Consider the following 24,178-nt stretch of genomic DNA (forward strand, 5'->3'; position numbering starts at 1 on the left):
AAAAACTATGACTTAGGATCTATAAAAATGTGGGCCTATGCCTTTTTTAGAGTTGTAAAATACGAAACAATTTGAGACATAAAAGGATGGATCACGGGGCTTTCTCCAGATCATCACTGATTTTAAAAACTATTGGTAATTGCCCTTTCATCTACCGCGATGAGCGATAAATTAGGAGCGGAGTGAAAGTCCAATTTTGTAAAGCTTCTCCTGGTGCAACCTTTTTCCTCCCACCGGACTTTGGGAAATCATCTAGTATAGCATTGGATCCTTTGAACAGATCTCCTGTCTTATCCCCAAGACCATCATCATTTGATATCTCATGTACGGGAAATGACTGGTACAAGAGCGGCAAGGGCCTAAACAGACTCTCCTTTGAATTATCTTAGATCTCATCTTCCTTTCTTGGTTGGTACTCTATTCCATGCTTAAAATCTTTTTCTGGGACCATAACAGGCTTGATAATTCCTTTCAAATCCTTACTTAAGGCGGCCACAACTTTCTCTATCTTCTCCACCTCTTCTATTCCTTTGAGTCCTTCTGAATCTACCTTAGTGATAGCCTTGCTAGACGTCCATTCATCCTCTATTTTAATTATGTTAACTGTAGATCCCCCGTAGTTAGGAAATAGATTACTGTAACATATGGTGTCATCGACTGAAGCTGTGATGACCTTTTGATCGATCAAATCTTGGATCTTATGTTTCAAGTTAATACAATCCTCGGTACTGTGCCCCGCTGCTCTTGAATGATAGACATAATTTTGATCAAGATGATAAAATTGGGAGTTGGGATTGATAGGCTTTGGCTGGATCTGTTGCAAATAACCAGCTTTCATTAATCTTCCGAAGAGCTGGGTATAACTTTCAGCTAGCGGCATGAAGTTTTAGGGAGGTTTCTTTTCGAAGTTTGAACATGGAGGGTTATAATGGTTCTGATTTATAGGAGGAGGTACTTGATGATAATTTGGAGACGTTTGGACGTTTATTTGGTTATTTGGAAAAGTAGCTTGAGTATGAGGTTGATAATTTGGCTGTGGAACTTGGTACTGGGGTAAAATATTTAGAGTTGGAGCTTGATATTGGGGATGGACATAGAATACAGGCTGAAAATTAGGTGACGGTGGTGAGAAAAGAATATTCCTAGGCTTGAATTTCCTCTTCAATTTATCAACAAAATCAGTAGAGACCGTAGTCACATCCCCTCTTTTCTTCATTTAGAATGCAGAAGATTCAGATGATGTTGGGGTTTTGGAAATTTTTCCTGTTCGGATGCCTTCCTCTAATGATTCCCCAATCTTTACTAAGTCTGCGAAAGTTTCTCGAACCACGGACATAAACCTGGTATAATATTTTCTTTCCTGTGCGCGAGAGAAAACTGATATTATTTCTTCCTCAGATATGAGAGGTTGTATTTAGTAGCCTCTTTTCTCCAACAAAAGGCGTAGTCTCGAAAACACTTATTATTCTTATGTTTGATTCGATCTAGTGAGTATCGGTCAGGGACCATCTCAATGTTAAATGTAAACCTGTCAAGGAAACCCTTGGCCAATGCTTTCCAACCAGTCCATCTTTTCAGTTCCTGAGACATGAACTTCGACTGAACAGACGTATCAATAACGCCTCATTCTTCCCTACCACTACTATTTGATCACAATATCTTCTCAGATGGACCATTGGATTTTCGGTGCCATCGAACACTTTAAATTTTAGGACCTTATACCCTTCTGATAGATTTATCTAGGGTGAACACATAAATCATCATACCCTAAATTGCCGTGGTCCCTCGCTCCATGAGATTCTTTGATCCTCATGATCTCTTCATTCATAGCTAGAAACTTCATTTCATGCTTGATCCTCCACTCTTTCTCTTTTTCCTCATAATGGTCCATCTCGAGATTAGAAAAGGGATTATAGATATCAGGGGATATAATGGCATGGAGAGGATTTGGAAGGGGGTTTGATTTTGTGGATTAAAGGAAGTTGGTTGGTAGGTGGGGAGGACATTTTGGAAATTGGAAAGGTTTTGTTGAATTTATGAGTGGTTTGGTGGATTTTGAGAAGGATTTAGCGGACTTGGAAATGAATTTGGTGGATTCAGGGATAGATTCGATGAAAGATTCGGGGATGGATTTTGTGGATTTAGGAGTGAATCTTGTGGATTTGGGAATGAATTTTGTAGATTCGGAGAAGGATTTTGTGGGGTGAGGGCTGGATTTTATGGATGGTAAGCATCTGGATTATTTCCACGATTAGTGTTTTGGACAAATAGAGGAGCAGAGACAGACGATATGCTATTTAGCTGATTCCTGAGAATCAATGTATTGAGGGGAAGAATTTGGAGTTGAGTCCCGTGTCCTCCTATAGCGGGGGCATTAACGGTGATGGCCAGGTTAGCCAAATCTCGAGTGCGATTTATTTCCTCCTGAAGCATTTCTAATTTTCTTACGAGTTCCGCAATCAGCTCACTCTGTTCCACTATTACATCGTCCCTGATGGTCAATGTGTTTTCTTTATCATTTCAGTCATTATTGAATGATGGTCAGAGGACGGAATTTTATGTGCTTTTGACCGGGTAAAGTAGGGATGTTCTGCCAGCTTATATCAACACGGAGTAGTTTCTATTATCTGTTAAGTAAAACAACTCAAAGGCAGATATGTTAGTTTCCATATATGATAAGTAATGCAAAATATTTGACAAGACATAACCACATAGAGTTGTTTGAGTCATAGCCAAATTCATCCATAGGAGTATAGCGGATAAAATTGCCTTTGATCCAAACAAACACACATAAGCACATAAGACAATTATATCATATAAGAACATTATACTAATGCATATCCTAACTGGGGTGACCCCTTTGAGCCAAGGGTTTGGGCCTAACGATTTTTGAAGAAAAATATATGTTTGCTTAAGGTCAATCCATTATCCCTCAACTTTTATAGACACTAAAAGGGCATAAGTGCCTACAAAAGATAACAAAAGAGGGAGTTCTTCTTACGAAAGTAAGCAAATCAAGTTTTTTTTTTTTCTGACCCCCAAAAGATAACGAATTGAATTAGACAGGCATACATTTTCTTCAACACATAAATATGGTTCGTCTATAATTGACTCAAGGTCAATAGACACAGGGTAGGTTTTCTAATGGGCCCAATACCCCGCTCGGGTATTGGGTCATCCTAGGATCATGCCTAAAATAGGGTTTTGGTTTTGTTCTATCCTCGGTGTCTAGAGTGGGTTTGAACACTGGTTCTCAAGCGGACAACTTGAGTTTGAAAATACGAACAACATCAGACGACTCACGTGCTAATAAACTGTTCGTATTTCCAACACATTATTGCAATTAAACAATAGGGGCCGGGACATCCACAAAACCTCAAAACAGTTTAAATAATGCAGGAATATGTCATGAGATGCGATAGTTAAACGTTACAAAATCAAAGCATATAAACACATAAATAGTTAATCAAAATACGAAATCAAACTTTTGGTTAAAACCTAGTTAAGAGTTCCCCAACGGAGTCGTCATTTCTGTTTTGCAGAGAAATTTTGACTTTTGAAAGAGCCGCCACTTAATTTTGAAAAGGAATTAAGAAACCTTTATAAAACACTTTAAATGATCTAAAATAGGAAAATCTTTTAAGTTAAGAGATTCTGAGTAAGCAGTTCCTATTGACATTTTAGGAAGGTGTTAGGCACCTAAACGTCCGTTAACTTGCGGTTATCCTGACTGTTTGAAAATCGCCTTTGACTAACTTTGAAAAAAAGTTTATTTTTTGAAAAGAAAGCAATTTTATAAATATTTTGGTGTCTATGCAAAACCATTTTTTAGCGACTTGACTAGGGATTCAACTAGGTTCGCAAAGCACGTAAAACAAATAAGCAAAAGGGGAAGAGGAAAGGGGAGAAGTAATGATTTAGGATTTTAATCCTAAACCGTCGACCCTGTCCTAATATAGTTGGGTTTCTGAACCATTTTTTCACCTGTCCTAATTCTATATTTCCGAGCCCTTTTCGGCTCGAGTCTGTTCCACCTGTATTAAATAAAGCTTTGGCTTCTTAGCCCGAATGAATGAATAAAAATAAATAACTAAATAAAATAGATACAGACAACAAATAAAATAAAAAGAAAATATAAACAAATAAATAAAAAGAGACTTTTAGTCCCTTTGTCGCTTCAAATATAGGATTTTAACCCATTCTTCTCTTTGATTCTTCGTATCTGTATACTATGAGATTGTTTCCTTAAGGCCTTCAAAGTCGACTTATGGAGGATTGGCCTCGATGGCCCATAATGCATATGCAAAGAGAAAAGGGCCCACGTAGGACCCGAGTGTATCCACATGCAAAAACAGAAGTCGAGTCATTAATATATATCCTCAAGTCAATATTTAAACAACTACTGAGTCATCATGTATGACAAAGACATACACAATTACTTTGACAAAGGCTACTTCCAATTATGTAACACATAGGAAACTTAATAACAGTACCAACAAAACTGAAAATATACATGATTCATATCCCAAAATATAATCCCAAATTATGCCCTGCGTTCACTTGCCTAAATTATATCCTTAACATGCAGGTAAAAGTAGATACGCTCCATGCTTAGAATTGGCGACTTGTCCTCTAAATCATTCTTTTTTGATATCACACAACAGAAATAGGGAAAGAAAAAGAAAAAATTTCATAACAACTAGAAAAAACATCAAAAGAGCGAGATACGATAGGGATAAACAATACTTAAAATCAATAGAGTTAACGTCATAAAAATATAAGTCTAGCCTGACTTACTATAAATGTTCCCCTGAACTAACTACTAATAGCAAAGCAGGTGAATCACACGAGCCCAAGTAAACATAAAAATACTCTTGGCAATTTTACAGTGACTCTAATCCATTGCATTCTGTCTACAAGCTAAGCCTCTATCACAGAGTAAGTAAACTTTAAACGAGTTACAATTAGCATCACAGAACACAATTGTAGAAACCTCTAAGTATATACATTTAATATTTTATTTTTGCATTGAATCCCCAAGTGAAACAAACTAGAACAAATACTGCAGCGCATCGGAGAACATGAATTCAATTTTTCCTCACCAAATTTTATTTCAACACAACTATCCTATTCTTGACTAAGAAATGACATAATGGTTCCTCATGAGAGCATTTAAAGAGACTGTAGTATGGTTTCCATCTCTCTTTGATTGGTGGTTCAAAACCACGAATCATAGGTCCTTGAGATGTCATCAACCTCACAATTTCCCTCTGTGAATCCAATGGATATTAAGTTAAGAGCCCTACTGAACCCTCATCTTAACATATGATTATAAAGACAACAACATGAAAGGAACGCCCCAAAAAGACAAAAGTTCAAAGTGTGAGCTATTAGGACCTCGATTTGTCGAATAAGAGAAAGGAAGCTAACGGAGATAAGCATAAACATGAATAAATTTAAGCAGGAGCTTTTAATACTAAAAAAATAGTAATCAGTAGTTACGGGGTTGACACGAGTACGAACAGTAATCACCTTTAGAGGTAGATCCTAGACATAACCTCATAACAATATTAAACAAATTTATTTCGAAAGTGGAAGACTTTGACTGATCTCTCCCTCTTTTAAGCAAGCACCCGAATCAATCAACTTAAACTGAAAGTGAAATTTAAAGCAAAAATAACATCATCATGTTAAAGTTGATTCAAACACGTGAACGAAAAAAATAGCAATTCTCTTATAACTAAGACCATCGAGCCTTATGAGTGATAGTGTATGAGGACAGATACAATAATCCCCCTTGTAAATAAATCACAGACCATTGATTATTTGAACGAAACAGGAAAAAACCCAAATAAAACCGTGACAATTATTGTAAACCAGGCTCTTCACACAACAGTCAAACAATCAAGAAAAATCCTAAGTTCTTCACTAGCTTTTACAGTGACAAATCCCACCTCATTCATGCTTACGACTAAACTACTAGTGCCATGAAGGAGAGAGATAAAGAAGGAAATAATAGATTAAAGTCGAAAGGATGGATTTACCTCTTTGAAAGCAACAAATGGGACTCGAGCTACCAGCAAAATTGTTACTACCAGGAGTTGATGTTATCAATGCAAGAACTTTTGATTGATCGACCAAACTTCCAAAAGGAAATCGAAGAGGGAATATATTCTACAATTAAAGGGAGTTTTTATCTTCTGAAGACCCTGAAACAGATCGATATCCTCGTATCTCACTCAAAACTTTGAATATCGGCTAGTATTCCCCAGAAATAGAAAAAGAAATCCTAAAAAAAACTACTATATGTTTTCTTTCAAAACCTCATCTCCGACCTAAACTTCGAACTAAGATTCTCAGAACTTTTCCTTGTTTTTTCCCTAAAAAAGAGAAGAAAAGCCCCCCCCCCCCCCCCCCCAAAAAAAAAAGCCCCTGGTTCAACTCAATCAATGAGCCTTTTATAGCCATCAAAAAAATCAGGGTTCAATGAGGAAAATCCTTGATGAATTTTGCGTTTGACGCCTATGTTTTGGAGTCTCCCCCCTAACGGATTGAAAATCGCGGACCAATAAAAAAGAAACAAACGATATACACCCCTAAACCAATGAAAATCCTCCAAATGTGTATGAAATCGTACCTATTATCCCGAGAATCATGGAATTGAGCCGTTAGGGGGGACAACTCATTGGCTTCTAGAATCCTCGAGGGTTTTCTCACATGAGACACATGAGGAGGGTTACAAACTGGTTGATTTTGGGTGGATTTCGAGCTGGTAGGTTCGGGTTCGATTGGATTTGGGTTGAGAGTTGTTGATGATGTTGCTGTTATACTTAGGGAACAAGACCTATAGGACTGGGCCGGGTCAAAACATGGAATTGGGCTGGTTTGGTTAGGTGTTTGGGCTAATTTTGGCTGTTGTTTTGAGGCTATTAAAAGAGAAAGTGAGCTGCTAATGGATTTAAGGGTATGGGTTTTAATGGGTTGGTCTTGTGAGACTATTGGGCCAAAATTGGGGTTGATTTTGAGATGGGCTGTTATAGTTTAAGGGAAAAGTGGGCTGGTTGGTCACACAGGCTGAAACTATGGTGGAAAATAGAGGGACCGAATTGATATGGTGTTGGGAAGTAGGAATCAATAAATGAAAAGAAAATAATTTCAAATTTAATTTGGTTTATTCTAACTAAATTTGACTAAATTGAAAGTTAACTAACCAATTATATTGTGATTATGGCCAACTTAATTTCAATTATGGTCAAATCTAATAGATTGGCTAAACTAATTCGAAATTCGAAATAAATAAATATCTTATTTAACTCGGAGCTTCTTGATTCGATAAAATCAAACACATATTTATCCGAATGAAATATTTTTGGGAGTAAATTTTATTTAAATCAAGACTTTAATCATTGTAAACTTATTTCAACATAGGCCTTGATTATAATCTTATATTTTATAAAATCAATATTTAAGTATCAAAGTTGTATAATTTCGTATAATTGAATACGATGATATACAATCGGTACTTAAAAAATGACAATCACATACAGGAAATTTTTTAAAAATCCTTTATTCGGATAAGATAAATGTTGTAATTTTATTTGAAAATTGAAGAAACTCCGAATTAAAACTGAGTTATGAAGGGCGAAAATTAGGTGTCAACAAAGATCATTCGTGATTCCTAAAACATCAGTCATCAAGTGTAACAAGAAAACAATCTTAAACGGTTGACAACTTCTGAAAATTTTTGATGCACTAGCTTTTTCATTCAAAGTACTTGCATTTTCAACAAGACTATCAAGTACACCAACAATAGAGATAAAGTTACTGATAAACTTTTTAAGTGATTTGTAGTGGGATCCCCAACGAGTATCACCGACTTTAATAAGACCAAGTTTTTTATTTAGGCCTCCACCCATTTCTAATTCACCCATATCTAATGCCTATCTGAGTTTTTATTTTTGAGACTCTTTAAATTCATTCAGACATTTAAAAGAAGCTTCTAACATTCAAAATGTTTGAAACTAATAGTACAAGTTCTCTCATTGGAATACACTTTTTAGAAATCGCAATAAGAGTCGGTAGAAGTTGATGAGCAAAACAATAAAAAGAATAAGTCGCTCTACTTTCTTGTCTAATCAATGTTTTAAGCCCACCTAGCTCACCTTGCATATTACTTGCACCATCATAACATTGCCAACATACATAAGATAAAGTCAAAGAGTGATAAGCAAGTACATCCACAATTGTTTTTTTTAAAGATAAAGAACTAGTATCCTTAACATGAACTAGTCCAATGAATGCCTCTATCAAAAATCCCTTCTTATCAACATACCGTAAACAAATAGTCATTTGTTCTTTGCATGGCACATCTCTAGATTCATCAATCAATAGTGAAAAGTAATCACTATTTAAATCCTCTCTTATAGATTGTTTCTATCTTACGCACAATCACAACGTTTTTTTGAATATCATGAGAAGTCATCTTATTATTTTTTGGAGCTTTTTTTAGAACATAAGATTTAACCTCATCACCTCTCTCTGCATGTCAAGAAAGAATTTAAATTTTTTTACCTTTGTTTAATAAAGATTTATTCTTATCATGACTATGAAGTGCCAAACCTTGACTCAGAAGAAGCTTCACCACATCGATTGAAACAATTAAGCGAATTTGATATTCATGCTTACTTTTATCATCCAACTTGCAAAATGCGGCCCAAATGAATTATTTTCCCCGCATTAAATCTTCACATCTTTTTTTGCATTGATGATGAACGCTATTTGATGGACCAATATGTGTAGCAAAGTCATCCTTCCTATGTCAATTCTTATATCCTTTAGTAGAACATACATTTCCACCCCGTTGATGAATGCTTTTCTCTTGAAATAAATAACATGACAAACAATAAACCGCTTCTTCACTTATACTATATCCAGTGAATCTGGATATTCATCAAATCATGAAGAAAAAAATGACGTGGTATTCAACACCAAAAGAATTATAGGTAATGAATTGTTGAACAATTGACAAATTTTCACAAACAATATTATCTATTAAATCACCAATTTTGTATTTAAGTGATCATTATATACTAAGAAAACTACTTTGTCTAAAGCAAAATAAAATTCACAAAAATAATTTCAAAAGCATAAAATAACAACTTCAGAGGAAAAAAATTGCTGAAAAAATACAATATATCAACTTAAAAGTTAAATCACCAATATAAATGATAAAAAAAAAAAAGCTTCAAAAAAAATACCTTTTTACATTTCAAATTCAAATTTTCAGTGGCTATATTGCGAAAACTAAAACAATAAGTCAATAAGTGGTGGAGTAGGGCTGGGCAAGAATAGTTTTTTAAGATGAAGGAATTGAAAGCCTATTTTTTTTTTTTTTTTACGTTTCTACGAAGAAGAATAAAGAGAAAAAAATGTTGTTTCAAATGGGTTTTATTTAGAAAAAGTCGTTTTTTATTTAATTAAAAAAAGTAAAGTAAAAAAGTAAACTTCTTAGAAAAAAAATGTCGAATCAAAAGAAAAAAAAAAAATACTTCTAAGCTAAAAAACAAAATGCTGAAGATAGGGCTCGAACCCAGGGAGCTTGGGTGTCAACGTCTTCAGCCTTTAAAATATATTCAATAAATACTACCTTTTATATATATTTAATAAATATTATATTTAATTTATATGTCCGAAAACTCTTTCGATGATTGTTTATTTAATCACGCTTGCTAAGGATGCTCTACTACTAATTTTTCTTGGTGAACCAATTGTGACAGACATGACCTGTAATCTGGAAAAGATTAAATAAATCCGGCGCCAAATTATTCATAGTGATTCATTGCTGGCGCCCACACGTAATAACATCTACTGCTTAGAAACAGAAGCTTCCATTTCTATCTCAACTTTTACTTTGAACAAAACTAAGTTGAATAATCTTCCTTAATTCTCTTTTAAATAAATCCTCTTTGTACGACTGCTGCTTCCTAGTGAAAGTTTCTTCCCATCAAGCGGAGATATGCCGAGTTTAATTTTGAAAGTTTATAGCTTACTCTTCAAGTACAACCTTAAACGGCAATTACAAACCTTAATCCAATCTCCAGTTTCAGTTTCAGATCCTTTTAACGGTGTCGTTTCACGCGCCGATGAATCCATTGTCACTTCTAACCCTACTTTCTCTAAAGATGGAGTTGCAACTAAAGACCTTCATATTGACCCTTTGACTTGTCTCTCCCTCAGAATTTTCCTCCCACAATCAGCTCTCATTTCGTCAACAAATTCCGTCGCCGGTACTGAAGGGGCTTACGGGGGTTATCAACCTGATATAAATGGAAAGGGTTGCAAGAAGTTGCCGGTGATACTGCAGTTTCATGGTGGTGCTTGGGTGACTGGGGGTAATGATACGGCTTCTAGTGATGTTTTCTGTAGGAAATTGGCAAAATCTTGTGATGCTATTGTCATCGCTGTTGGGTATAGGCTGGCACCGGAGAGTCGGTTTCCGGCTGCGTTTGAAGATGGGGTTATGGCGATTAAGTGGTTAGCGAAGCAAGCTAATTTGGCTGAATGTAGCAGGTCGAGTCTGGATAAGAGGATTGCTAATGGAGAGAAGTATAGGGGAAGACAAATTGTTGATGGATTTGGGGCTTCTATGGTTGAGCCTTGGTTAGCAGCTCATCTAGACCCTTCAAGGTATAATTTTCGGTTATAAAATACTACTAAATTGTTTGGCATAGTTAACAGTAGCAGTTTTGATTTCTTCATTTATATAGTTTGATTTAGAACTTCCTCTCGACGGTCCTTCAGGAACAACCTCTTACGTGCGCGAGGTAGAGGTCAGGTCTGCATGCACTCTCCTCTCCTCAAACCACACTTGTGGGATTTTCACTGGGTATTTTGTTGTTATTGTTGATTTAGTACTTCCTCTGTTCATTTTTATATGATGGTGTTAAAAAAAAAAAAGAAAAGAAGGTGGCATTTAAACTTATGATCTTAGATATGCTGGGTGAACGAGCATTTCACCAAAGGTAAACTGAAAAGGTTAAAACTAGAGAGATTTAGATATAGAAATGTGTCATTCTATTTTGAACAAATTAAAATTGAAAATGTCGTATAAGAATGTGATCCAATGTATTAGCAATGGGTTCATAGATTTTGTCTTAGATGATGCATACGTGTTAAAGAATCCATTAAATTCGTACAAATAATAGATTCTGAACATAATAAATTTGATGAATATAGATAGTAGAGTTGTGAATGTGAATCCATTGAGTTCAAATTCTAGATCTGAATATGGTACCAGCTAAGCTGATGAATTTCAGCTACTATTTGGACAGAAGTGGTAATTGCTTGATAATATGGAGCATATCATCTGCTAGGATTATGCAACAGCACACATCTAATTAGGCAAAATTAATAATGATTTATACACTATTTTTTCCCATGTTTGAATGATTCTTACATTTGATTCCCTGAGCTGTAAGGTAAACAGAGATGGCCTATTGATGGTATTTTATGTCTCCAGACTAGGAAAACACGGAGTCTTGAGAGGCCAAATTAGAGTTTTAGTGAGATGGCGTGATAAATTCAGTTTGAAAGACAAGACTCTAGTATGAAATCATAACTAGGATATATGATCCTCCTCAAAAACCTGCATCTCCTTTAAATATTTTCTGTTTATTAGGTGATCTTTAGAAGCAAAATGAAACCAAATTACTTTCCTTCCACACCTATACATGTCAATCTATTAAATTGCTTATAGGAGATGGAAATGATCATGACTTGAGGGGAAATATACTAGAAAGTGCTTATAACTCGGTTCAATTTGATCTTATAGGTGTGTACTCCTTGGAGTAAGCTGTGGAGCCAACATCGCAAATTATGTTGCACGATATGCTGTTGAGGCAGGGAAACTTTTGGATCCTATAACTGTTGTGGCTCAAGTTCTGATATACCCTTTCTTCATTGGAAATATTCCTACACAGTCAGAGTTGAAACTGGCAAACTCTTACCTCTATGACAAAGCTACATGCATTCTTGCTTGGAAACTTTTCCTCCCGGAAACAGATTTGGATCTGGACCATATAGCTGCAAATCCCCTTATACCAGGAAAAGAGACACCCTTGAACCTAAAGCATATGCCACCCACACTTACAGTGGTTGCGCAGTATGATTGGATGCGAGACAGGGCTATTGCTTATTCAGAGGAACTTCGTAGAGTGAATGTTGATGCCCCTCTTCTTGATTACAAGGATGCTGTGCATGACTTTGCTACCCTTAATGCCCTTCAGAAAATGCCTAAAGCTCAGGCTTGCTTAGAGGACATTTCAATATGGGTTAAAAAATATATATCCCTCAGAGGCAACGAATTATCTTATTGACTGAAGGATGAGAATCAGAATCAGAGAGGCGAGGATGGCACAGGTTGCCGCTCTTAGGGTGTCTGCCAACCTCCTTCCGTTGCATATTTAGTTGCAAAGTGAGATTTTTGTTGCAATTTTTGTCCCTGTTAGAAGTTAAGGGTTAAACCGTTCATTTATTAATTCATTATCATTCTATTATATACAGTATGTAGTGTACATAGCTTGAGGCTTCACAGGAAACACTGAAATTTAATGTAAATTTGCTCTTTAATGTAAATCCCTAGAGTTTCCTTTATGGTTTCAGCTACCTGGGGGGCCATTTGATGAGAGGATCAACTTATATCCACTGGTGGTGTAAAAAATGTTCACACTATCAATTTATGTGGTAGCAGGCAACATGTCTTATTTTGGAGGTTAGTAGCTTGATACTGTCACGTCTTATTTTTGAGGTTAGTAGCTTGATACTGCCGGAGCATAGAAGGTAACGTCTTGAGCGCAAGAATTAATGCAGATGAGAGTTTGTCATTTGTGGCTTTGCCGTTATGCTATTTAATCTGATGAGATGAGTAGTTGTATCTAAAAGAAAGAAGCAGTCAAGTTAAGAAACGAAGATCGCAACATTCTTGAAGGGAGTTTAGTCAGCTCAAATTCGCTGAAAAATAATAATGGTTTAAAATTATCCATCAACAAAGTGGCAAATTAACTTTTGTTTGACACAAAACGTCCTTTGCAAATTGCAACCTTAGTTTCACCTCTTAACTTTGCTTTAAAAATTAAATTTTTCACTCAATTTTGAACAATAATTATAATCGCCCCTTTATCCTACGTCTACGCAATATCCATTTTGTCAATATAATTTTAATCCTATATTTATGCAATACCCTTCTATAATATATATAATATATATTGTTTAATTTAGGTATTTATAGTATTTTATTTAAATTTATTAACATTATAAGTAAAATAATACTTTTTGTAAATTTATCACAAAATTTAATGCTATTTTCTTAGATCGTTATTTCAATGTTATATGTATTAAAGAATCATATGGTGTGAGGTATAATTTAGGTATATATAGTAATTTGGATATAAAATTGAAAATTATTTTATCTTGCGATTGGTTAGGATATTAGTTGGTTTTAAAATTATTTATCCCATCATTTATACCAAGGTGATGGGATAAATTATCACATATACATGTTGGAACAACTTATTTTGGGATAACTAATCTCGGGATAATTTGTTCCCAACCAAGCCACCCCTAAAAATGTGTTATGTATGTACATGCATGTGCATATATTTTTGTGTTTCACCACTCTCTTACTAGATCCATTTCCTATTACTTGTCTTTTGTTGATATGACCAATCCTTACGAAAATTTTATTTAGAGGTATATTTTACTAAATTAACCTTATTAATGATACTTTGAAACTTTAAATTTGCCCATACTGCTACTTTATGTAGTTATTTAATAGTAAGGGTAAAAAAAAAAATATAATACAAGTCTCTTAATTTCATAAATTGAACAAGTAAGTTAAAACAACTATTTTTTAGTATGAGCAACAAGTGATAAGAAACGAGTATTATCTATTACCTTTATAAATAGTTGTGATTGTCATTAATAGAGTATTACATAAATTATAATTTAAAATATAAAAAAAATATAATCTTTTAAAATCTGACCTAATTTTTTTAATTATTTTGTATTTTCCCCATTGAAATGTATTTATAAAGTTTATATACTTTTTATTTTTACTTAAAAAATAAACATTAGAGTTTTGATTATTATTAATAAAACTATTTTTGTTATTTATGCTAATTTATTTCATTAGAGATCATCATTAGCTTAAATACTTAATTAGTATTTTTTTCCTTTTTCGCCCAGAACATAATATTCACATTTTTATGGAAAATTTGTTTCATAAATTTTAAAAAATAAATAAAAAAGATGATTTTAAAGGAGTAAAAAGAAAAAAAAAGAAGAAAAAAGTTGATGACGAGAGGGTACAATAGGCATTTTAAAAACCCAATTAAAATAAATGAGGGAGCATGACTATTATTCAAAGTTGAGGGGGAAATTTAATTTTTAAGACAAGTTGGGAGGAAATATGTTTTTTCACTCGTTTCCAAAATGATTCAAAGGATCAATCTTCTAGAAAATAACAACAACATTTTATAGAATCATTTCATCCTATTCAAGTGTATGTTTGAGCAGATATCGACTTATTCATGGGACACATTCAAATGCTAAAGTCCTCCCTCTCCCCCCACCAAATTGATTTTGATGGCTTTTATTTTTATATTTTTACAAGTAGTAACTAATTTCCAAATAAGAAAGCATATCTTTTACAATATTCAATCAAAGAAGGTTATTATAAGAATAACCTTTACACCAAAGAAAGTTTAAATTCTTTAAAAAACTAACTGTTTACTGTAGATTTGGTACTTGTTGGTGAGTCAAGAGCACACACTACAATTCAACCTTGCTATGGTTTTGATCTGTTAGAGATTAGATTACTTATTGATTAAAAGAAACAAATAATAATTAAAAAAAGAAAGCAACAAGCAAGTCAAAAGCGTTAAGACAAGCCAAGGCTGTTTACGAGATCTAAATCGTGTTGCCCATGACATATAAGCTAACCAGAGTAAATTCAAACAGTGCAGACAAATAAAGAATGCTTGAGAACCAAGTAGCAACTATTTTATTTATTCAGACTATGGGGAGAAAGATCCCTTTACAAGTGAATAAGGATGCCTATTTATAGTTTACAAGCTTAAGCATTACCCAACCATGCTTTACCAGTAGCGTGCTAAAGGGCCCTCACTGTAATGACCCTTCAGGTCATTTGGTCAATTTTCACATATTTTCGGTGTTTCGAACCTTTCCCATAATGGCTACAGGAATATAAGACTTGTCAGAACTGTCAGCTTGATTATCAGACACTTTGTTTGAGTTTTAGGCTCATTTCCCTATTTTAGAGCTTCCGCTGTTAAGAAATTGGCCTCGAACTAGACCTCATAGTAAATGGCCTCGGATAAGAAATTCGAAAGCACGATCAGCTCTGGATCATTGATTTTAGGTTAGGGGGACCCTTACTTCAGGTTTCAAGGCTTTCAGACCCAGTTTGGACTATTAAGTAGAATTTGGTTAAAATAGAACTGTAGGTGTGGAACCCCCGTTTCATCCAAATGACCTTGGATGGAAATTTTAATGGTTTCGTTGAGTTCAAAATGTCAAATTTGATATGATAGCATTTTTTATTTATATGCACGAGGCTCTATGAACCCCGATCGAAATATATTTGGAATTAGGAAATTGCTGATATCTAGTAACTGGTGCAAGGGAAAATTACCCTTCATATTCACAGAGCGTAGGATACATTGACCATTACATTCACGAGCCTTCTCCCTCTCGTTCGTGATGAAGGTCGCCCGACCTGATTTGCTTCTCTTCTTCACGTTCGTGATCACCTTGTGTCTCAATCGTGGTCCTCTAGCCCCTTTGCCTTTGCATTCTCGAACTATTTGGTCGTGTTTGCGAGAGATAATATTACTAGGCATCGCGATCACGACCCTTGGCCTCAACAATCACAAAGGCCAGATGCCTGACAATATATATTTCCCCCTTTCACGATTTCCATCATTTCTTAACCCTTTTTTCGCTATTTTTTCCCTAAGAGATCAAGAAAATTGTGAGGAATCATTGATTGGATATAGGGATTTGTAAGGGATGATGAAGTGACCATTTCCCATTAATTTCTTCCTAAATTTTCAGCCAAATTCCTCCATTTAATTGCTCCCTCCGTTCCAAATTATGTGTCATCATTTTCTTTTTAATCCATCCCAAAATAAGTGTCACCTTTCCTTATTTGGCAACTTTTTAAAGGCACAATTACCCTTTTACCCTTATTGGTCCCACTTAATTAAAAAGAAAGATATTGGCATTTTTTTTGATAAAGGATAATTTGGTAAACTTTACCAAGTCTTCCCTTATTTCTTAAACTCCGTGCCCGGTCAAATGGCGACATATAAAATGGGATGGAGGGAGTATTATTTTTCCCTCTTTTTTTTATTATTGGTCCGGGCTGATTTAGGCCCCGATTTATACTCTATTTGTGCTCAAATTTTGAGCATACATTTCTTGTTCTTGTCAGACCTTGTGATAGATTCAATTTTGAGATTTCAATAGTGGACCCCCTGGTCTCGTCACTGACCCAGTTTTAGGCTCGGAGATTTTATACTAAATTTCATGAGTCATGGTGACACTTACTTTATTCCACTAGTAGGTAAGCCAAATTGTAGATTAAAGCTGCACGTAATGGGCTAATTGGTGGAAAATAACATAAATGCCAGAGATATACAAGTAAATAAATTTCAAGTAATAAACTATAAGAACAATAACATAATGAAAGAGAAATAAAAAGAAGAGTAATATCATCCTATGACCTCGTAAGATCGGTACAAGAGCATCTAATCAAAAGCATACGAGTACTATCAAAGTCAAATATACAACAATCTCAAAACAGAAAGACTATTCAAACACAAAAAATGGAGAAAAGGTCAACTCCGGCTCTGAAAGCTCACATTGTCTCCCAATTCTGACTAGCATAATCACAGGTCAATGGTGACAACTAGTACTCGGATCTATACTAAAAAGGTATAACAGTGTATTATGAGTACCAAAGCCACGGGTACTCAGTAGCCATCATCGATCGACTGAACGAAATCATAATATAAATACAATAAAATACAATATAAATAAGTTAAGGAAAAAGGGCAAACCTGGTATAATGCTCCAAATGCCAAAACTTATTAATAATAATAATAGAATACAACTATCTCTAACATAACTGGGCCCCCATAAGCCCAAAAGATGCAAATAAAGTAAATAACCAAATGCGTCCCCCCATAAGCCCGAAGGGTGCAATCAAGGAGAAGTAATAACAATAATTATACCAACTAACCATATCTCAAAATTTTAGAGGTGGATCCTTCCATACCATAAACACCAGACTCGAACCGGTCTCATAATCATCGTAAACAACCTTTTAATGCCGAATTTGAACCAAAACTAATATTTCACATACCGTACTTGAACCGGAGAATAATATCATAAATACCAGACTTGAGACTGAGAAATATCATCATTGATGCTGGACTTGGATCGGTAATAAATATCATAATTTTCCAGACTTGAAGCGGTCTTAAAATCTCCCAAGTACAAATTTGGAATAAGTCATAATCCATCAATTCCCCCTCGAGATCAAGAATATAAATAAGATAATTGTCAAGATCCGAATCAGGGCCTAGTCATTATGGGTATCTCAAGTCGACCATGAGCCAGAGACCACCTCCTTAGCCTAATATCCTGAACACAATAAAATGATACAGCAGAAACCAATCCAAATAGAAATAAGAAGAAGAGATAAACTAAGTGTAAACTCAAAGAAGCAAAACAACCATTCAACCAACACTTGTCCACAAATGTCTCTAAAAACAAGAATATCAAACTAAGTAGGGACATGACCCCGACTATGACCAAAAATAATCCAAAAGTACTATGACAATAAAGAAAGAATAATAAAATGACAGGGCCTTTTGAAGGATGGAGGCTTACCACTTCACAACAACTCAACTGGCGTTCTCAACCACCTAAAGCTACATAAGAGCAACAGAAAACCCTTCAGACACTATAGAATGAAATAATGTAGTGTTCAGGGATGGTCAATAGGATAAGCACTGGCTTGTAACTCAGGGAATAAGGATAAAATAATCCAATTACCAAAATTCAGTCATAAACTATATGCACCACATTCATATACATATATATAGGATGTCGGGATAGGGATAAGGGCCATGAACATGAAAGTTTAAAGATTTAATGTGAATTGCGTAGATCTATCCATCCTAAAGGCACCCATTGGCTATATAGGTTCAAATCTCCCTACTGAAAGGGCCTTAGTGCGTGTTAGCCACACGAACTGAGAAAAAATTGAGGGAAAGGTAAAGCCACCAAGGCAATAGCTGTCCAAATATATATATATATGTATGTATGTATGTATTAAGTGTGCACCAAGCACGCGATCATATAGACCCCCAACGCCGGTAAACATGGTTTCTAATATTCGTTCCCCAAGACTTACACCTTCACAGTGAGCTACACATGTTTCTTTAAGACCAAGTTAATACAATTTGCACATAAACAAACCATTAACCAAAGAGCCATTCATTAAAGCATTTATGTCACGACCCGAACAAGGGCTTGATCGTAATGGGTATCTCAAGCCTATAGAGGGCCGGAGACCACCCCATTGCCTAGCCATCCAAACACAATTAGGATAAACAGTGGAAACAACCAAATATTAATATGGAAGATAGATAAACCAAGATAAAGGTTATAAGAATTGACAACAGTTAACCACCCACACTTGTCCAAAATTCCTTTAATAACCAAATATCAACCTAAGCATGGATATGCCCCCGACTGTAGAAAAAAAGGAATCCAAGAGGGTGTCTAAAACATGAATGAAATAAGACTATGAAATGGCAGGCTTTCCAGAGAATGGTTTCTAGTAGTGGTCTCCTCAGGACCTCCACCTTCCAAGGCGAGCTACACAACCCCCTTTAAGCCCAATTAAAATATTTGCACAAAACCCATCCATTTAACCAAGGAGTCATCCATTTAGGAATTTATCATTGGTATCGTCATACAAATTAATTATACTTGCAAGCTTATAGAATTATGTTATACCAAAACCAATTAGCCAAATTGACTCCAAAGTTCCAATTTAGAAACCAATCCACGGTCATACCACCAGGCCTCAAATGTTCAATCTTAACTTGTTGGCAGACCATACATTTAGCCACGAAATTAGCTACATCCCTTTTCATATTGTTCCACCAATAAATCTCCTTCAAATCGTGATATATCTTGGTTGAACCTGGATGAACTGTATATCTAGACTCATGAGCCTTAGTCAAAATCTTTTCCCATAGCCTATCAACATCAGGAATAGACAGCCTGCCTTGGTACCTCAAGATACCATCACCACCAATCGCAAAGGCCATAACCTTTTGCTGACCCACATCATCCTTAATCTGCATAAAAATAGGATCCAAAGCCTGCTTCTTCTTCTCCTCAACACCAAGAGATTATTTAACCACTTCTTGTACAATCACTCCCTCATCCTCGGAGTCCAATAAATGAATTCCCAAGTTGGCCAACTAGTGAATATCCTTTAGCAATCATCTCTTATCCTCATCCACATGAGATAAGATCCCCATATAAAACCTGCTAAGAGCATCAACAACAACGTTAGTGTTACCTGGATGGTAGTGAAGACTCATGTCATAATCTTTAAGCAATTCAAGCCACTGCCTCTGCCTGAGATTTAACTCTTTCTTAGTGAACACATACTGAAAACTTTTATGATCTGAATAAATGTCGATGTGTACCCCATACAAATAATGGTGCCAAATCGTCAAATAAAAAACCATACCTGCAAACTCTAAATCGTGAGTCAGATAATTCTTCTCTTAAACCTTAAGCTGCCTTGAAGCATAAGCCAGAACGTTACCATAATGCATTAAGACATAACCCAGTCCCATACGAGACGCATCACAATACACCACAAATTCATCAGTACCCTCGGGTAGGGTCAAAACTAGAGAAGAGGTTAACTTATCCTTCAACTTCTCAAAACTACCCTAACAAGCTTTGGACTATAAAATTTTACCTTTTACTGAGTTAACTTCATCAACGGAGCAGTAATAGAAGATAGTCTCTCCATAAACCTCATATAATACCCAGCCAAGCCCAATAAGCTCTAAATATCAATTGGAGCCATAGGTCTAGTCCACCTCTTAACCGCCTCAACTTTTTGTGGATCCACCTTGATCCACTCACTAGAATAACATGCCCAAGAAAGGTCACAACATCCAACCAAAATTCACACTTAGAAAATTTATCATACACCTTCTGATCTTTAAGAGTCTACAACACAATCTGGAGGTGACTAACATGATCCTTCTTATTCTTAGAATACACTGATATGTCATTAATAAACACTATCACATACATATCCAAAAACTGCTTGAACACCCGATTCATGAGATCCATAAATGTAGAGAAAGCATTATTAAACCCAAATAACATAACCAAAAACTCATAATGACCATATCGGGTTTGAAAAACATTCTCTGATATATCAACTTCCCATATTTTCAACTAATGATAGCCCAAACTAAGATCAATTTTAGAGAAACATCTAGCACCCGAAAGCTGATCAAAGAGATCATCAATTCTATAAAGAGGGTACTTATTCTTCATGGTAACCTTATTCAACTATCAATAATATATACACATTCAAAGAGAAACATCTTTATTACATATAAAAATAACAAAAGCACCCCATGGAGAAATACTAGGATGAAAGAAACCCTTATCAAAGAGATCATTTAACTGCTCTTTCAGCTCTTTCAACTTAGTTGGAGCCATTCATTAGGGAGTAATAGAGATAGGGTAGGTATCTTATAGAAGATTAATCCAAAAATATATCTCTCTATTAGAAGGGATTTAAGAAGATCAACAGGAAATACTTCAGGAAACACATTAACCACAAAGATAGATTGCAAAGAGGGAACCTCAAAACTTGAAACTTTAACCCAAGCCAAATGATAAAGACACCTCTTGGAAATTAACCTCTGGGCTCTTATATACCATTTAATTATCGGCTTACTAGGGAATTAAGAACTGACCTTTTGGGTCCTAAAATCCAGAGATGCATAGCTAGAGTGAAGCTAATCCATCGCCAAGATTACATCATAATCTACCATGTCAAAATCTGCCAAATCCACCAACGCCTCTCAATGAAAGATAGACACCACACAACCTAACCATCATAGACCCACCCACTAGAGTAGAAACAGAGAAAGGCTTAGGAATATTTTTGGGACCAAAACCAGAATGCATAGCCACATAAGGGGTCATATAAGAGAGAGTAGACTTTAGATCAAGAAAATAATACACATCACGAGAGAACCTAAATTAAGAAAATAATACATATCTCGAGAGAAGAGCTGTAACATACTAGTAATAACATTAGGAAATACCTTGGATTCTAGGCGGATGACAAGAACATATAGACAATTCTAGCCAGTGTCAGTACCAGAAGTAGCACCCTTTGGTCTAAGAGATAATGAAGTAGTGATTGGGACCTTATTTTCTCCAGTAGCTACTTTAGCTGAAGGACAACATCACTGCATATGCCCCGACTAACTATAATTATAGCATAAATTCCTTTATTCATCATAATAATCACGGTGAAGCTGCCCACAAAAATGAAAGGGAGGATGAGATGGGGCTGACTAAGCTTCACTAGTCTCATACTAGTCACCCTGTGCCTTAGGACCACTACTAGCCTAAACATGATGATCACCTGAAGGCTTAGTATAAGAATCACTAGCCAACGAATATGAACCAGAATTTCCCTAAGTCTTTTTCTTACTCCACTGTCTACCATCGCTTCCAGCATTTAGCTGATTTATACCCTGCATTGAATACCTGAATATCTTATTCTACTTCTATCCCATTTCTATATGTTTCTTCTTTTCATCTTTAACCTATTGCATATGAACCACAAGTCTGGAGATGTCCATATCATTGTTCAACATTGCATCCTTACACTCCAATACCAAGTCATGAGACAAACCCGAAGCAAACTTCCTTATTCTAGACCTCATACTAGACACTAACTCTGGAGCATAACGTGACAACTAATGGAATTTTAAGGCATACTATTTTATACTTATCCTTCCTTACTTCAGATTCACAAACTCCTTCGCCTTAGTTTCCCTCTCTTGAGGAAAGAAGCAGTCAAGGAAAGCACCAAAAAACTCATCCCAAAATGTCGGCTCAACATCATCACCCCTCAACTGCTCCCACTCTTCATACCACTGATATGCCACATCTTTCAACTGATAAGCAACATATTCTACACCCTCCAGACCAGTAGCATGCATCACTTTAAATATTTTCTCCATCTCATTAATGAACACTTAGGGATCCTCCTCAACCTTAGAGCTAGTAAAGGTTAGGGGATTCAACCTTATGAACTGACCAACCTGAGTAACCTCATATGAAATCACAATAGAGCCAACAGTACCAGACTAAAGGTCCACTAATTAGGTAAGAAGATGAATAAACTAATAGAACTCCATATTAGAGATATCCCCCTAAGGTGACAGGGCATGAGTGTCACCAGCCGGGGAAGGACTAGTGGGGACCAGTGGGATCTTAAATGGAGCAGCATAATTAGGAGCAGGGACCCTGGATGGGTCTGCACTCCATAAACAGGATGAGTCCCCTCTACATTATCCTTATGTAGGATAGAGGTCCCAACATAGTTTCTACGATCGTCAGATCTTCGAGAAGGCATGATTTAGAATATAAGCAACTGGGAGTTAGAGAGAGAATTCTTGATACTTGACTCTATATCCCGATACAGAACACAAGAAAGGAAAACATTCCTAAATGCCTTGTAGCCTCATTCTTATAAATGTGGTGCGCTACAAACCCATAAAAAAGACTATACTTGACTCAAATTTGTTAACACCCAAAGACCCTGAACTTATGCTCTGATAAAAAGCTTGTCAAGACCCAAACTAGGGCCTGATTATAATGGGTATTTTGATCCGACCGAGGGCCAGAGACCACTTCCTTTGCCTAGCAATCCAAACACAATAAGGATAAATAGTGGAAACAACTAAATAGTAATATAAAAGATAGATAAACCAATATAAAGGTTCCAAGAATCAATAATAGTTAACCATCACACTTGTCCGCAAAATCCTCTAACAACCAAATATCAACCTAACCCGACACATGCCCTTGACTATAGCCAAAAAGGAATCCAAGAGGTAGTCTAAAACATGAATGAAAGAAACTATGAAATGATAGGCCTTCCAGATAATAGAAGATCACCACTTCAAAGCTGACCAACGAATGAACCAAAATCACCTAACACTGCACAAGTAAACAGAAAACCCCTAGGACCTTACATTATGAAATAATGTAGCATCTAGGGACGGTTAGCGGGGTGAGCGCTAGTATTTAACTCTAGAAAGGGATACAATAATGCCATTTTCCAAAATAAAACCAATCTCAATGTACAAGTTCACATACATGCATACACATATATATAAGATGTCGAGATAGGACACAGGGTTTAAGTATGAGATTTAAATAATTAGCCTAGATGTGTAGCTCTAACCGTTCTAAGGGAACCCACGGGCTATATGGATTCAACTCTCCCTATTGAAAGGGTCCTAGTGCGTGTTAGCTGCACGAACCAGGAAATATCCGAGGAAGGGAAAGGGAATCCATGACCCCAGCTATTCCAAAAAATATATATAGAGTGTGATCTACGCACATTGTCATATAGACCCCTATGCCGGCAAATGTGGTTTCCAGTATTGGTCACCTCAAAACCTCTACCTTCCAAGGCAAGCTACATTGCCCTCTTTAAGCCTAATTAAAATATTTGCACATAACCCGTCCATTTAACCAAGGAGTCATCCATTTAGTCATTTACCGTTGGTATCATCATACCGATTAATTATTTTTGCAAGCTTATTGAATTATACCATACCAAAACCAATTTGACAAATTGATTCTAAAGTTTCAATTTAGAAACCAATCCAGGGCAATCAAAGCCTTTCAAAACCCCTTTTTTAATATTCCATTAACCTTTTATACAATGCAAGGTTTTTAGAAGCAAGTTAGATCCTGCATATAACTATGTTTAAAACCAATTTCATAAATT

General features: G+C 35.7%; 1 protein-coding gene across 1 annotated transcript; it reads left to right on the top strand.

Annotated features, from left to right (window-relative positions):
* Positions 1–9,705: 9,705 nt before the first annotated feature.
* LOC107848411 (probable carboxylesterase 11) lies at positions 9,706–12,651 on the top strand. Its single transcript, XM_016693176.2, has 2 exons — positions 9,706–10,686; positions 11,831–12,651. Exons 1-2 carry the CDS (start codon positions 10,016–10,018, stop codon positions 12,372–12,374), a joined length of 1,215 nt encoding a protein of 404 aa, XP_016548662.1. The 5' UTR covers positions 9,706–10,015; the 3' UTR covers positions 12,375–12,651.
* Positions 12,652–24,178: the final 11,527 nt, after the last annotated feature.

The sequence above is a fragment of the Capsicum annuum genome, chromosome 11, assembly GCF_002878395.1.
Source record: "Capsicum annuum cultivar UCD-10X-F1 chromosome 11, UCD10Xv1.1, whole genome shotgun sequence".
In the NCBI taxonomy this organism is placed as follows: Eukaryota; Viridiplantae; Streptophyta; class Magnoliopsida; order Solanales; family Solanaceae; genus Capsicum; species Capsicum annuum.